The 12,507-nt window shown below is 36.4% G+C and overlaps 1 protein-coding gene across 6 annotated transcripts in view; it reads left to right on the top strand.

The window, feature by feature from the left end:
• Nucleotides 1-12,507, top strand: part of NEMF (nuclear export mediator factor) — a 60,026-nt gene that overhangs the window by 29,483 nt on the left and 18,036 nt on the right. For all 6 annotated transcript variants that reach the window (XM_036251639.1, XM_036251650.1, XM_036251632.1 and 3 more), the window contains 3 exons: nt 862-950; nt 7,431-7,534; nt 8,901-8,963. In XM_036251639.1, coding sequence (XP_036107532.1) covers nt 862-950; nt 7,431-7,534; nt 8,901-8,963 — 256 coding nt within the window. The remainder of the gene's footprint in view (nt 1-861; nt 951-7,430; nt 7,535-8,900; nt 8,964-12,507) is intronic.

Raw genomic sequence — 12,507 nt, 5'->3', positions numbered from 1 at the left:
CCAGAGGGGCCTTTCTTGATCACTTTCACTAAAAATAGTATCTCCAATTACTCATTTACTGGTTTTCTTCTTTAAAAGCATCCCTTCCAACATACATTTATCTCTTTCCTATTGAATGTGGATTGCATGAAAGTAGGATTTTGTTTATTGTTATGTCCCAACCCTAGAATATTGCCTAGAACATAGTCACATTAATATATGTTAAATGAATGACCCTCATAACTTAGCCCTCTTTCTACCTCTCCAACCTCATTTCTTGACATTTTAGCCTGTGATCACTACTTGCTGGTCAAGCTGACCTTTTCTTTCTGCTTATAGTGCTCTTCTTTCTATTCTTTGCCTTGATAATTCCATCAATCCTTCAGGCTGCAACCTGTATCATTTTCTCAGAAATACCTTCTTTGACCATAATCTATTACATATTAGGTTTGCTTGTTATATTCTCTTATTATGGCATCCTTAAAAGCACTTACTGTATGTTTATTTGAATAATTATGTGTTTTATAGTTGTCTCTTCTCCTAGACCCCATTGGGGTGGGAACTTAGTCTTCTTGTTCACTGTTTTGTCCCCAGCATGTAGTCTGGAACCTTTTATATGGTGGGCACTTAGTATCTGGTAAAGGAATGATACTCTTTTTAATTTGGAGGTCTTGAGGAGATATATGTATACAGTAAATCTTTGATTTAAATTATTTTTATATTAAAGGCAAAAATCTCTTCATTTCTTCATTACTTGTATGTATATGTATAGATAATGCCATTTTTTTATATTTAAAAAACTATTTCTTGCCCTATCATTTGCTTGGCATTATGTAAATAAATTCTCAACTAATTATTTAAAAACTCTTTTCTTAAAATTAGGCATTCAAATCAGCAGAAAAGAAAACCAAGCAAACCTTAAAAGAAGTCCAAACGGTTACCTCTATTCAAAAAGCAAGAAAAGTATATTGGTAAGTATTCTAAATTTTTTATTTTTTAATAGGTTTTTGTTGATTTGAGAGGGAGAGAGCCTGTACACCCCTGTTGGGACTGAACCTGCAACTTGGGCATGTGCCCTGACTGAGAATTGAACTAGTGACTTTTCACTGCACTGGACAATCCTCAACCAACTGAGCCACACCAGCCAGAGCAGTGTTCTACCTTTTTAAAAATTATTTATTTATTTATTTATTTATTTTTAATTCTCACCCAAGGATATTTTTTTGTTAATCTTCAGGTAGAGAGAAAGGGAGAGAGAGAAACATCGATGAGAGAGGGACACAGTGAATGGTTGCCTTCCACAAGACCCCAACCAGGGCTGGAGACAAACCGCAACCGAGGTATGTGCCCTTGGGTGGAATCGAACCCAGGATTAATTGATCCACAGTCTAATGCTCTACTGCTGAGCCAAACCAGCCAGGACATACCTTTTCAAAATATAGTTTTTGTTTTATCAAAATTATACATGCACATTGTTTAGAAAAATGAAGCAGTTCTATAAAGCTTATTACAACCCTGGACGGTTTGGTTCAGCGGTTAGAGCGTTGGCCTGTGGTCCAGAGAGACCCGGGTTCAGTTCCTGCTAAGGGCATGTACCTCGGTTGCAGTTTGTCCCTGGCCCTGGTTGGTTGTGTGGGTGGCAGCCACTCGATGTGTTCCTTTCACATCAATGTTTCTCTCTCCCTCCCAGTCTATCTGAACAAAATATGGAAAAATGTCCTTGGGTGAGGATTTTAAAAAAAAAAAGCTTGTTACAAAAACCAGTAGCCCTGCAATTTTTTTACCCCTGCTCCTATTGCCTCCTCTCGCAAAGAAACTATGTTTATACTTTTAGCTCTTTTACGTGATTCTTTTGGTATATACCTTCATTTCTCTAAGTAATATGCTTATATTTCTGCTTCTTAATTTTTTTTCTATTTACAGTCTGTTAATGACTTACTACTATGGAAGATTCAGATTTTACTCTTTCCCCTGTGTTCCATTACATAGACACATATCACCCAGCTTTCTAGTATAGTTATAACACAACTCAGCATTAACATTATTGTGAATATTTAAATTGTCGTTACAGCTTTCTTTTTATTTTTGTGCTTATTACTTCACCTCTACTCTTCCAAATGTGCTCACGTTAGAATTGTATTAGTGTCATCTTCTTGCAGAAGCCTCTTCTGGAGCTCTTTGGTTACTGTAAGCATCTTAAGATCTCTTTTTATTGTTATCCTTAAACTTCCCTTTATCCCTCTCTGTGCTGGATTCTCTGTCCTGGATTTCATTCTTCCTTTTTCTCTGTTGATGGAATTGTGAGCTATAGAAACATAATGAGAAAGGGTGCATAGAACGTAAAGTTTTTGAGATATCCAACGTATAAAAAAGAGTTTACTCTCGCTCGACCAGTGTGGCTCAGTGTTGAGCATCACCCCATGCACTGAGAGGTCGCTGGTTCGAGTCCTAGTTGGGGTATATGCCCAGGTACCCAGTAGGGGGTGTGCAGGAGGCAGCCCATCGATGTTTCTCTCACATCATTGTTTCTCTCTCCCCATCTCCCTTCCTCTCTATGTAAAAAAAATCAATAAAACTATGTATTTTTTTAAAAGATTTTACTCTTATACCTAGTTAATAGTTTGGCTGAGTATAAATTTCTAGTTTGAAAATGTTTTCCTCAGACTCTTAAGGTATTGTACATTATACTAACATACAGGTTTGATCTTGAGAAGTCTGATGTCATTTTTTTTATCCTCATTCGAGGACATTTTTCCATTTTTTGTACAGACAGAGTGGGAGGGAGAGAGAAGAAGAGAGAGAGAGGGAAACATCGAGTGGCTGCCACCCGCACGACCAACCAGGGCCGGGGACAAACTGCAACCGAGGCACATGCCCTTAGCGGGAACCGAACCCGGGTCTCTCCGGACCGCAGGCGGACGCTCTAACCGCTGAGCCAAACCGGCCAGGGCTGATGTCATTTTGATAGTTAATATTTTATAGGAAACTTGTTTTCTCTTTCCGTGAACTTTATTTCACAATGATGTAGGTCAGTGAGGATGTTTTTATGCGTTATGCTGGATACTTTGTGGGACTTTTTAATTTGGAAACTTTCATTTCTGAGAATTTTTCTTGACTTACTAGAAAACTGTCTGCCCTCTGTTTGTTTGTTTGTTTTGCTCTTTAATTTTTTTTTTCTTTCTTCCTGGAAGTCTTGGAGGTTTTACATACATCTGTGTTTTTAAATACAGGAGCCCCTGGACAGTCCTCCAGTTTTCTTGCAGTTTCCTATTTTTAAGTCTTTATCATTTTGTTTTATATTCTGAAGGATTTCCTCAACTTGATCTTTCAGTCCTTCCACTGAATTTTTTATTTTATTTTATTTTCTTCTATCATGCTTTTAATTTATGTTGTTTTGGGTTTTTTTAATGTTACTTTTTAAAAACTTGTAGTTTCTTTATATTGAGAAAAGTTTGGATGTATTAATTTTTATTTAGTATTTTTTTTCTTTCAGGTCTCTGTCTTCTACAAGTTTTTTTTTTTTATTTGTTGGTTTTGTCTCCAGTTTTTATGCTAATGTCTAGTGATACTGGCTGTCTACTCACATTTTATAGTAGAGCATTAAAAGGCTGATTAGGAGTTCTCTGCGGGTGGTGGGCATGTAAAATGATCTATGTGGGCCATTTCGTGTGGAACTCTTGATGTCTTTAGCTTTTTTCCTCTTCAGCTGGTCTTATTTCTTACTGCCTTTGTCTAACGTTTGAAACATACTGGCAAAAAGTTTATAATATTCCACTTTTTTGGGTGGGGGAACGGCCTTAGGAGGCTGTTTATTAGGAAGAAAAGACTCTGTCTGGTTCAGGTTCCATGTCAGATCAGCAGGGCAACCCACTCAGGTTTCCCATTCTTGTGTCTTGTTTCTTCTGTTCGCTTAGTGACATGGACCCAGGGGGTGGCCCACAGAACCCTGGGGTGGCTCCCCTCCAGGGCAGTGCCCAGGGCCAGGGCCATGGCCATGCCCACCACCCTAGCAGTGCTCTTTCTGACCTGGCTCCATCTTTAAATGCAACAAGTGCAGAGAGTGACGAAAGGAACACCTGAGAGTGCAGAGCAGAGAGCGGGAGGAAGTCTCCACTTAACTTTTTAACATTCTCTAGGATATTTAAGGATATCTCATACAGGGTAGCTACTTGTGCCTTCTCCTTTTCTTGATTAGTCTGACCAGAGGATTTTAAGTTGTATTAATATCTGTAAAGAGCCAGTTTTTGGCTGTTGATCTCCTGTATTATTATATATATGTGCTCTCTCCCTCTTTTTTTAATTTTTTTATCCTCACCCGAGGACATTCTTCCATTTTTTATTTTTTTATTTTTGTTCAGATAGAGTGGGAGGGAGGGAGAGGACGAGAGAGAGAGACAGAGAGAGAAAGAAACATCGATGCAAAGGGACATATCAAGTGGCTCCCACCCGCACAACCAAACCAGGGCTGGGGACAAACTGCAACCGAGGTACGTGCCCTTAGCGGGAACCGGGAACCGAGAACCGAATCCGGGTCTTGTGGGACCGCAGGCCGACGCTTAACTGCTGAGCCAAACTGGCCAGGGCTCCCTCTTTTTTTTGAATTCTTCTACTTTTCTTGGGATTTATTTGCAGTTCCCTTTCTTTCTTTCTTTTTTTTTTTGGTACGTGCCCCTAGTGGGAATTGAACCCGGGACTCTCAGGTCTGCAGGCCGACACTCCAACCGCTGAGCCAAACCAGCCAGGGTTCTTTTCTGATTTCTTGAGATGGAAGCTTTGTACATTGATTTTTTTCCTCCTCTGGCTCTTTTTTTCTAATGTATATTTAAGGTGATAACATTTCCTCTAAACATGGCTTTGACTGCATCTAAAAAGTTTTTTTTATATATTATTTTCATTATCTTTCACATCAAAATATGATCTGATTTCCTTTGTGATTTCTTCATCCTTGCATTATTTAGAAGTATTAATTTAATTGGGTCTCTTTTGGTTATTTTTGTTGTTACTGATTTCTAGCTTACTTTGCATAATAGTCATTTATGGTATTCTGAGTTATCTCAGTCCTTTGACATTTGTTGTTTAAACTTACTTTATGACCCAGCATATTTATGGTCGGCTTAACTTATAAATGTTTCATGTATAGATGAAAAAAGTGTATGTTTTGGAGTGCATTTCTTTAAGTATCAACTAGGTCATATTTATTAACCATGTTCAGATCTTTGGCATCTTTACCAATATGTTTTAATGATTGTTTTCTCAATTACTGAGAAAGATGTGTTAAATATCACTAAATTGTAGATTTGTCTGTTTCTTATTTTACTTCTGCCAGTTATTGTTTTAATTATATGAGGCTACGTAATTAGGTGAAACAAATATATGTTATATCTTCCTAGTAAATTGAGTCTTGTATTAACATTAATTAAATGGCCTTTTTTTTTTTTTTTTTTTAATCCTCACCCAAGGACATTTTTCCATTTTTTGCACAGATAGAGTGGGAGGGAGAGAGAGGAAGAGAGAGAGATAGAGAAACATCGACGTGAAGGGACACATCGAGTGGCTGCCACCCGCACGAACAACCAGGGCCGGGGACAAACTGTAACCGAGGTACATGCCCTTAGCGGGAACCGAACCCGGGTCTCTCCGGACCGCAGGCGGATGCTCTAACCGCTGAACCAAACTGGCCAGGGCTTAAATGGCCTTTTAACTTATTTTTCCCTTCCTTGTGAGACTAAAACTGTATCAGCTTCATTTGGTTAGTATGTGCATGGTATATCTTTTTCCATCATTATAGTTCAACCTTTTTATGTCCTTATATTGTCATTTCTCCAGTCTGACAGTCTTGGCATTTTACCTGGAGTGTTTATAATTTACATTTATAATGTAATTTCTGATATATTTAGGTTTAAATCTACTCACCTTACTATTTGCTTTCTGTTTGTCCCATTTGTTCTGTGTTCTTTTTTGTCTTTTTTATTGTCTTTTGATTGGTTGTTGGCTTTTTTTGGCCTGTTAGTTATACATTCTTTTACTCAGATGATTACAAAATACACCTTCGATTTATCTCATTTTCTTTGTCTTTGTGGGTTTTACAAACTTGTTTACCATCAATAGTGGAATGGTTAAATTAAGTTTACATCCATTCAGCAATGAGGAAAGTATATTTTTAAGTGAAAAATATATGCAAAATAGCCCTGGCTGGTTTGGCTCAACGGTTAGAGTGTTGGCCCTCAGACCAAAGAGACATGGGTTCGATTTTGGTCAAGGGCACGTACCTCGGTTACAATTCATCCTCGGCCCTGATCAGGGTCATGTGGGAGGCAACCAATTGATGTGTCTCTCTCATATCGATGTTTCTGTCTCTCCCCCACTCCCACTCTATCTGAAGATAAATGGAAAAAATATTGAGTGAGGATTTAAAAAATACACACACACACACACACACACATATGCAGAACAGTATGTGTTGTGTCTGAAAAAGGCAGTTTAGAATAAGCATTTTATTTTACCTTTTGTATGTATAAAAAAACTCTGGAGAGGGACAGAGGAAGCTAACTACAGTGTATCCCTATTTGGTAGTGATGGTGGGAACTGAAGGGATGCAGGATCTCTCACTGTACCTTTTTATATCATTTAAAAAATTTTTGAACCATGTATATATAATACTCAGTTAAAAAAAAAAGGTTAGAAAATTGTTTTGCTATTATATTTTGGGAGATACGAAGGAGTTTCATTTAATGCCTATGCTAAACCTTTATCTTCTTTAACCAGAAGTTTTTACATTGTAAATTAAATCATGAACAAGATTATCTTGGTAATCATATGTAGTATAGGAAATATTTATGTTCATTGCTATTGCATGTCACTTTCTAAATGTGACATGCACTCATTACTTTTTATTGTGATGGTACCTATTAATCATGAAAACCCAGATTACTTTGTCTCTTGAGAAAAATTAACATTTTACACTTCAAAGGTAATATTTGGTCTTTTATATAAAAATAAGTGTAAAGAATTTCATATACGTAAACATTCAGTTCGTTAAGGACAAAATGGGAAAAAATTTTTTTTTCTTGCCCTTGTTCCCAAAGCCTATCTAGTTCTCCACTGAAAGAAAGCTAAACGTAGGAACCATGAGACATTTTATGCTTTTGCATTGTTATAAGTTATCCTTGTGTTTAAGGTTATCTATATGAGAGGGACTTAAGGAGAGAACATATATATTTTTAAACATAGAATTTAGTTGCTTTTTTCTCAGACTGTCTTAAGAATGTCCTAGGGCAAGTTATATTACAAGTTTTCAATTAAATTCAGTTTCATTCCATAAGAAAAAGCAAATCATCAAGTTGTCTCAACCTATACAGGATAGCTTCATGTTTTGTTTTCTTTGTAAAAAGAGTATGGATTTAGACAACTGTAAAGAAAAAAATGTTAACTTTTTTATTTCAATTTGGTAGGTTTGAGAAATTTCTGTGGTTCATTAGCTCAGAGAACTATCTAATTATAGGAGGACGAGATCAGCAACAGAATGAAGTAATCGTGAAGAGATACTTGACACCAGGTCAGTACGATAAAAATTCTAAAGGATTTTTTCTTAAGTATTTGGATCAGTTATCTCAGCACTGGGTATAGATTTTCATTTTAAACTTATTTGACAGATTCAGTTGGTAGAAGGAGTTTGATGCTTGATAATTTATTATTTGACACTTAATTCTTGTTTTAAGTGAATATTTCTAAAGTAGTAATGCGAAGCTAATCTACAATATTGGACTTTTGATTCTCTACTACATTAACATATAGCTTTTAATTCTCCATAATCATTGTAGATTAAATTTTTTAAAGTTTTATTTTTCAGTGCTAAAATTTGTAGCCTTTTTTAGCATTTAGAAATAGGACTTAAGCCCTGTGTTGTAAGGCCTCTCATTTATTTTTGTTTGCCGGTTATCACTGCCTCACTGTAGCTGAACCCTCAATGAAGGTATCAGAAATCAATAATCAATATCAGAATTAGTCTAATGTCCACTGACGATCACGAACCAGGGAGGAAAGCAACGTGGATCAGGTTACATGGTGCCCAGGGCTTGGTCTCTCCTCTAGCTCTGTTCATTGTGAGTTGAACCTGTCACAGAGCAGTATGGGTTTTGGTCTTCTTTGAGATTCAAATACCAGATGACCTGTCCACAGCAAGTAATGGCTGCTCATTTTACCTGTTAGGAACCATGCATTTTTCTTTTCTCTGGTTGACCATTGATACCTGCATTCATCTGTTTGTTCCCTTTGTCCATTTTTTGCTATTAGACACTTAGAATAAAACTAGAAGTCCTTATCATGGCTTACAAGGATCCTGCCTTCTTCTTTAGCCTTCTTTCTTACCACTCTCTCCTCAGTATGGCCTCCTGACTGCTCTTCATACATATCAAACATCCGTGGTCCTCAGGACCTTTGCACTTGCTAGAATGATTCACCTGCTCCATGTGTCTCTCAGCCTTCCAGCAGGCTAGTCTGGGCTTGCTTACGTGGTAACTCAGCAAGGTACTGAGAGAGAGGAAGCACCAAGACCTCTCAAAGCCTAGCTTGAGAACTGGCACTTGGTCACATCTGCCACATTTTATTGGCTAATGCAGGTCATGGTTTAGGCCCAGATTCAAGGGATGGGGAGGTGGCCTCCACCTCTTGATGAGAAAAGCCTCACAGTGACACAGCAAAAAGGTGTGGGTAGAGGGGTGAAGAGGAATGGTGGTCATTTTTAAAATCTACCATATTAGCATTGCCTTCCTAGAAGGAGGCCTATGAGAAATCTCCCAGAGGTAGGAGATGGAATTTATATGAATTCTTATCCCTTTTAGATTTTGAATTCATTAAACAATAAATAAATAATTTTAACTGAAAACAAAGCAGGATTTAGAGTGTCATTTCTTGTTTTCAAGGGGACATTTATGTTCATGCTGATCTTCATGGAGCTACTAGCTGTGTAATTAAAAATCCAACAGGTAATGTATTTCTTTCTATTCAGAACTTTAATCCCTTTCATTGAAATATTTTAGTATAACTGTAAGACAAAAATTGTTAGTAGAGACAAAGGACACTTGATATTGATAAAAGGGTCAATCCACCACTAAGATATAACAATTGTAAACATTCAACAATAGTGCCCTAGAATACCTGAAGCAAAATATGACAGAATAGAAGGGAGAAATAGATAATTGAGCAGTAAAAGTTTAAGACTTCAGTACTTAACTTTCAATCATGAATAGAATAACTAGATATAAGATCAACAAGGAAATTGAAGATGTGAACAAGACTAAGTTAACTAGATCTAATATATCTCTCTTATACTCCACCTAATAATAGTAGATTCTCATTCTTCTCAAGTGCACATGGAACATTCTCCAGGATAGACCAAATGATAGTCTATAAAACAAGTCTCAGTAAACTTAAAACTATTGAAATCATACAGAGCAAGTAGAGTGAAAGTAGAAACCACTAATAGAAGAAAATTTGGAAAATTTACAAATGTATGGAAAGTAAACAGTGCACTCATAAATAATCAATGTATCAGAGAGGAAATCATTGAGGGCATGTTAGAAAATACTTTGAGATGAGTGAAATGAAAACAATGTATCAAAACTTAGGAGATGCAGCCAAAGTGGTGCTTAGAGAGAAAATTAAGGTGGTAATGCCTATAATAACAAAAAGGAAAGATCTAATATCAATAACAAAATTATAATCATTAAAATCTAGAAAAACAAAAGCAAATAACCCATAGTAAGGAGAAGAAGGACTACTAGAGTGGAAACGATTGAAACAGAAAATAGAAATGTAATAGAAAAAAATTAATGGAACCAAGTTGGTTCTTTGAAAAGATAAACAAAATTGATAATCCTAGACTGACCCAAAAAAATAACAAGAGAAGAATCCAATTCCTAAAATCAGGAACAAAAGAGAGGACATTACTATCAACTTTACAGAAATCAAAAGGATTATGAGGGAATTCTATGTATAGTTGTATAGCAACAAGATAGATAACTTAGATGAAATGGACAAACTTTTAGAAAGACGCAAACTACCAAAACTGGCCCAAGGTAAAATAGAAAATCAAAACAAACCTATAACAAGTAAAGAGATTGAATTAGTCATTTTATTTATATATTTTTTTTTTATCCTCACCTGAGGATATTTTTACATTTATCTTCAGACAGAGTGGGAGGGGGGGAGAGAGAGAGAAACATCGATGTGAGAGAAACACATCTATTGGCTGCCACCCACACAACCCCAACCGGGGCTGGGACGAATCGCAACTGAGATACATGCCCTTGGATGGAATCGTACCTGGGACTCCTTGGTCCACAAGCCATTGCTCTAATCGCCGAGTCAAATCAGCCAGGGCTAAATTAGTCATTTTAAAAAACCTACTCACAAAAGAAATTTCAGGCCCACATGGCTTCACTGGTTAATTCTACCAATCTTTTACTCTTCAGTCCTTCACAAAGTCTTCCAAAAAATAGAAGAGATGGGAACACTTTCTAAGTCTTCTATAAGGCCATTTTACCCTAATAACAAAACCAGACAAATATCACAAGAAAACTACAGATCAATATCACTTATGAATAATAGAGTCACAGAAATCCTCAACAAAATATTGGGAAACTGAATCTAACAGCATGTTAAATGAATTACACACCATGACAAAGTGGGATCTATTCCAGGCATGCAGGATTTGTCTTAAGATTAAAAATTAATTAATGTAGTGAAGTATATTAATAAAGAACAAAAATTGCATGGTCATCTCAGTTGATGGAGGAAAAAAAAGGCGTTAGCAATAATCGACCATCCACTTGTGATAAAGGCACTAAAAGCACTCAACAAGCTAGCAATAGATGGGAATTTCCCCAATTTAGTAAAGAGCTTCTAAGAAAAACCCACAGCTAACAACCACACTTAATGCTCACAGACTGAAAGCTTTCCCTGAGGATCACAACTGAGATAGGCAGGCCTGTTTTTGAGGCTTCTATTCAACATTGTATAGAGGTTGTAAGTAGGCCATTAGGCAATAAAAAGAAATTAAAAATATCCAAGTTGATAACAAATAAATAAAACTATCTCTATTTGCAGATTACTTGATCTTAATACGGTATATTTAAAACCATAAGGAGTCCACCAAAAATTACTAGTTAATAAGCAAATTCCGCAGTGTCCAGGATAGAAGGTCATATACAAAATTCAGTTGTATTTCTATACACTAGCAATGAACAGTACTAAAAGGAACTTAATAAAATGTCTATTTTTAACAGCATTAAAAAGAATAAAATACTTAGGAGTAAATTTACCAAAAAGAAATGCAAGACATATATTTCAAACTAAAAAAAAAAAAAAAAAAAATCATTGAAATTAAAAAAGACCCAAATAATTGGAAAGAAGTGTATGAACTGGAAGTGTTAATATTGTTCTGATGGCAATACTTCCAATATTAATCTACAGATTCAATGTGATCCCTTTCAAAATTCCAGCTGCCTTTTTCTTTTTTTTTTAAGATGGACAAGCTAATCCTAAAATTCATGTGGAAATGCAGAGGACCCAGATTAGCCAAATCATTCTTCAACATGAAGAATAAAATTGGAGGACTCACACTTCCTGATCTCAAAACCTCCTACATAGCAACAGTATGGCACTGCCATGTGAATGGACAGATCAGTGAAAAGAGTTGATATTCCTCAGTTGATTTTCAACAAAGGTGCCACGGCTATTAAATGGGGATAGAATAATCATTTTAACCAATGGTGCTGAGACAACTAATATCCATGTGCAAAAGAATGAAGGTAGAACCCTGGCCAGTTTGGTTCAGCAGTTAGAGCATCGGCCTGCGGTCCGGAGAGACCCAGGTTCGGTTCCCACTAAGGGCATGTACCTCGGTTGCAGTTTGTCCCCGGCCCTGGTTGGGTTGTGTGGATGGCAGCCACTTGATGTGTTCCTTTCACATTGATATTTCTCTCTCTCTCTCTTCCTCTCTCTCCCTCCCACTCTATCTGAACAAAAAATGGAAAAATGTCCTCAAGTGATGAAAAAAAAAAAAAAAGAATGAAGGGAATGAAGGTAGACTCCATACTGAACACCATTTAGAAAAATTAATTCAGGTGCATCAAAGACCTAAACTTGAAAGCTAAAACTGTAAAACTATTAGAAGGAAATAAGGTATAAATATTCAGTATCAAGAAATTATTGCTTATATCTGACACCAAAAGCATAAGCAACCAAAGGACAAAAAGACATAAATTGGACTTAATCAAAATTAAAGACCTTAATTCAAAGAACACCATCAAGAAAGTGAAAAGAACAGCGCACAGACTAGGAGAAATATTTTCAAATAATTTATATGATAAAGGAACAGTATCCAAAGAACTCTTGGACTAGAAAGACAGAAAACCCAATTTAAAAATGAGCAAGGAATTCAAATGGACATTTTCCCAAAGATAGATAAATAGCTAACACATAAGATGCTCAGCATCATTCATCGTTAGGGAAATGCAAATCAAAACC

Source organism: Molossus molossus, unplaced genomic scaffold (genome assembly GCF_014108415.1).
Source record: "Molossus molossus isolate mMolMol1 unplaced genomic scaffold, mMolMol1.p scaffold_m16_p_1, whole genome shotgun sequence".
Classification (NCBI taxonomy): Eukaryota; Metazoa; Chordata; class Mammalia; order Chiroptera; family Molossidae; genus Molossus; species Molossus molossus.
The sequence above is the reverse complement of the archived record's forward strand: the minus strand, read 5'-3'. Positions and strand labels throughout refer to the sequence as shown.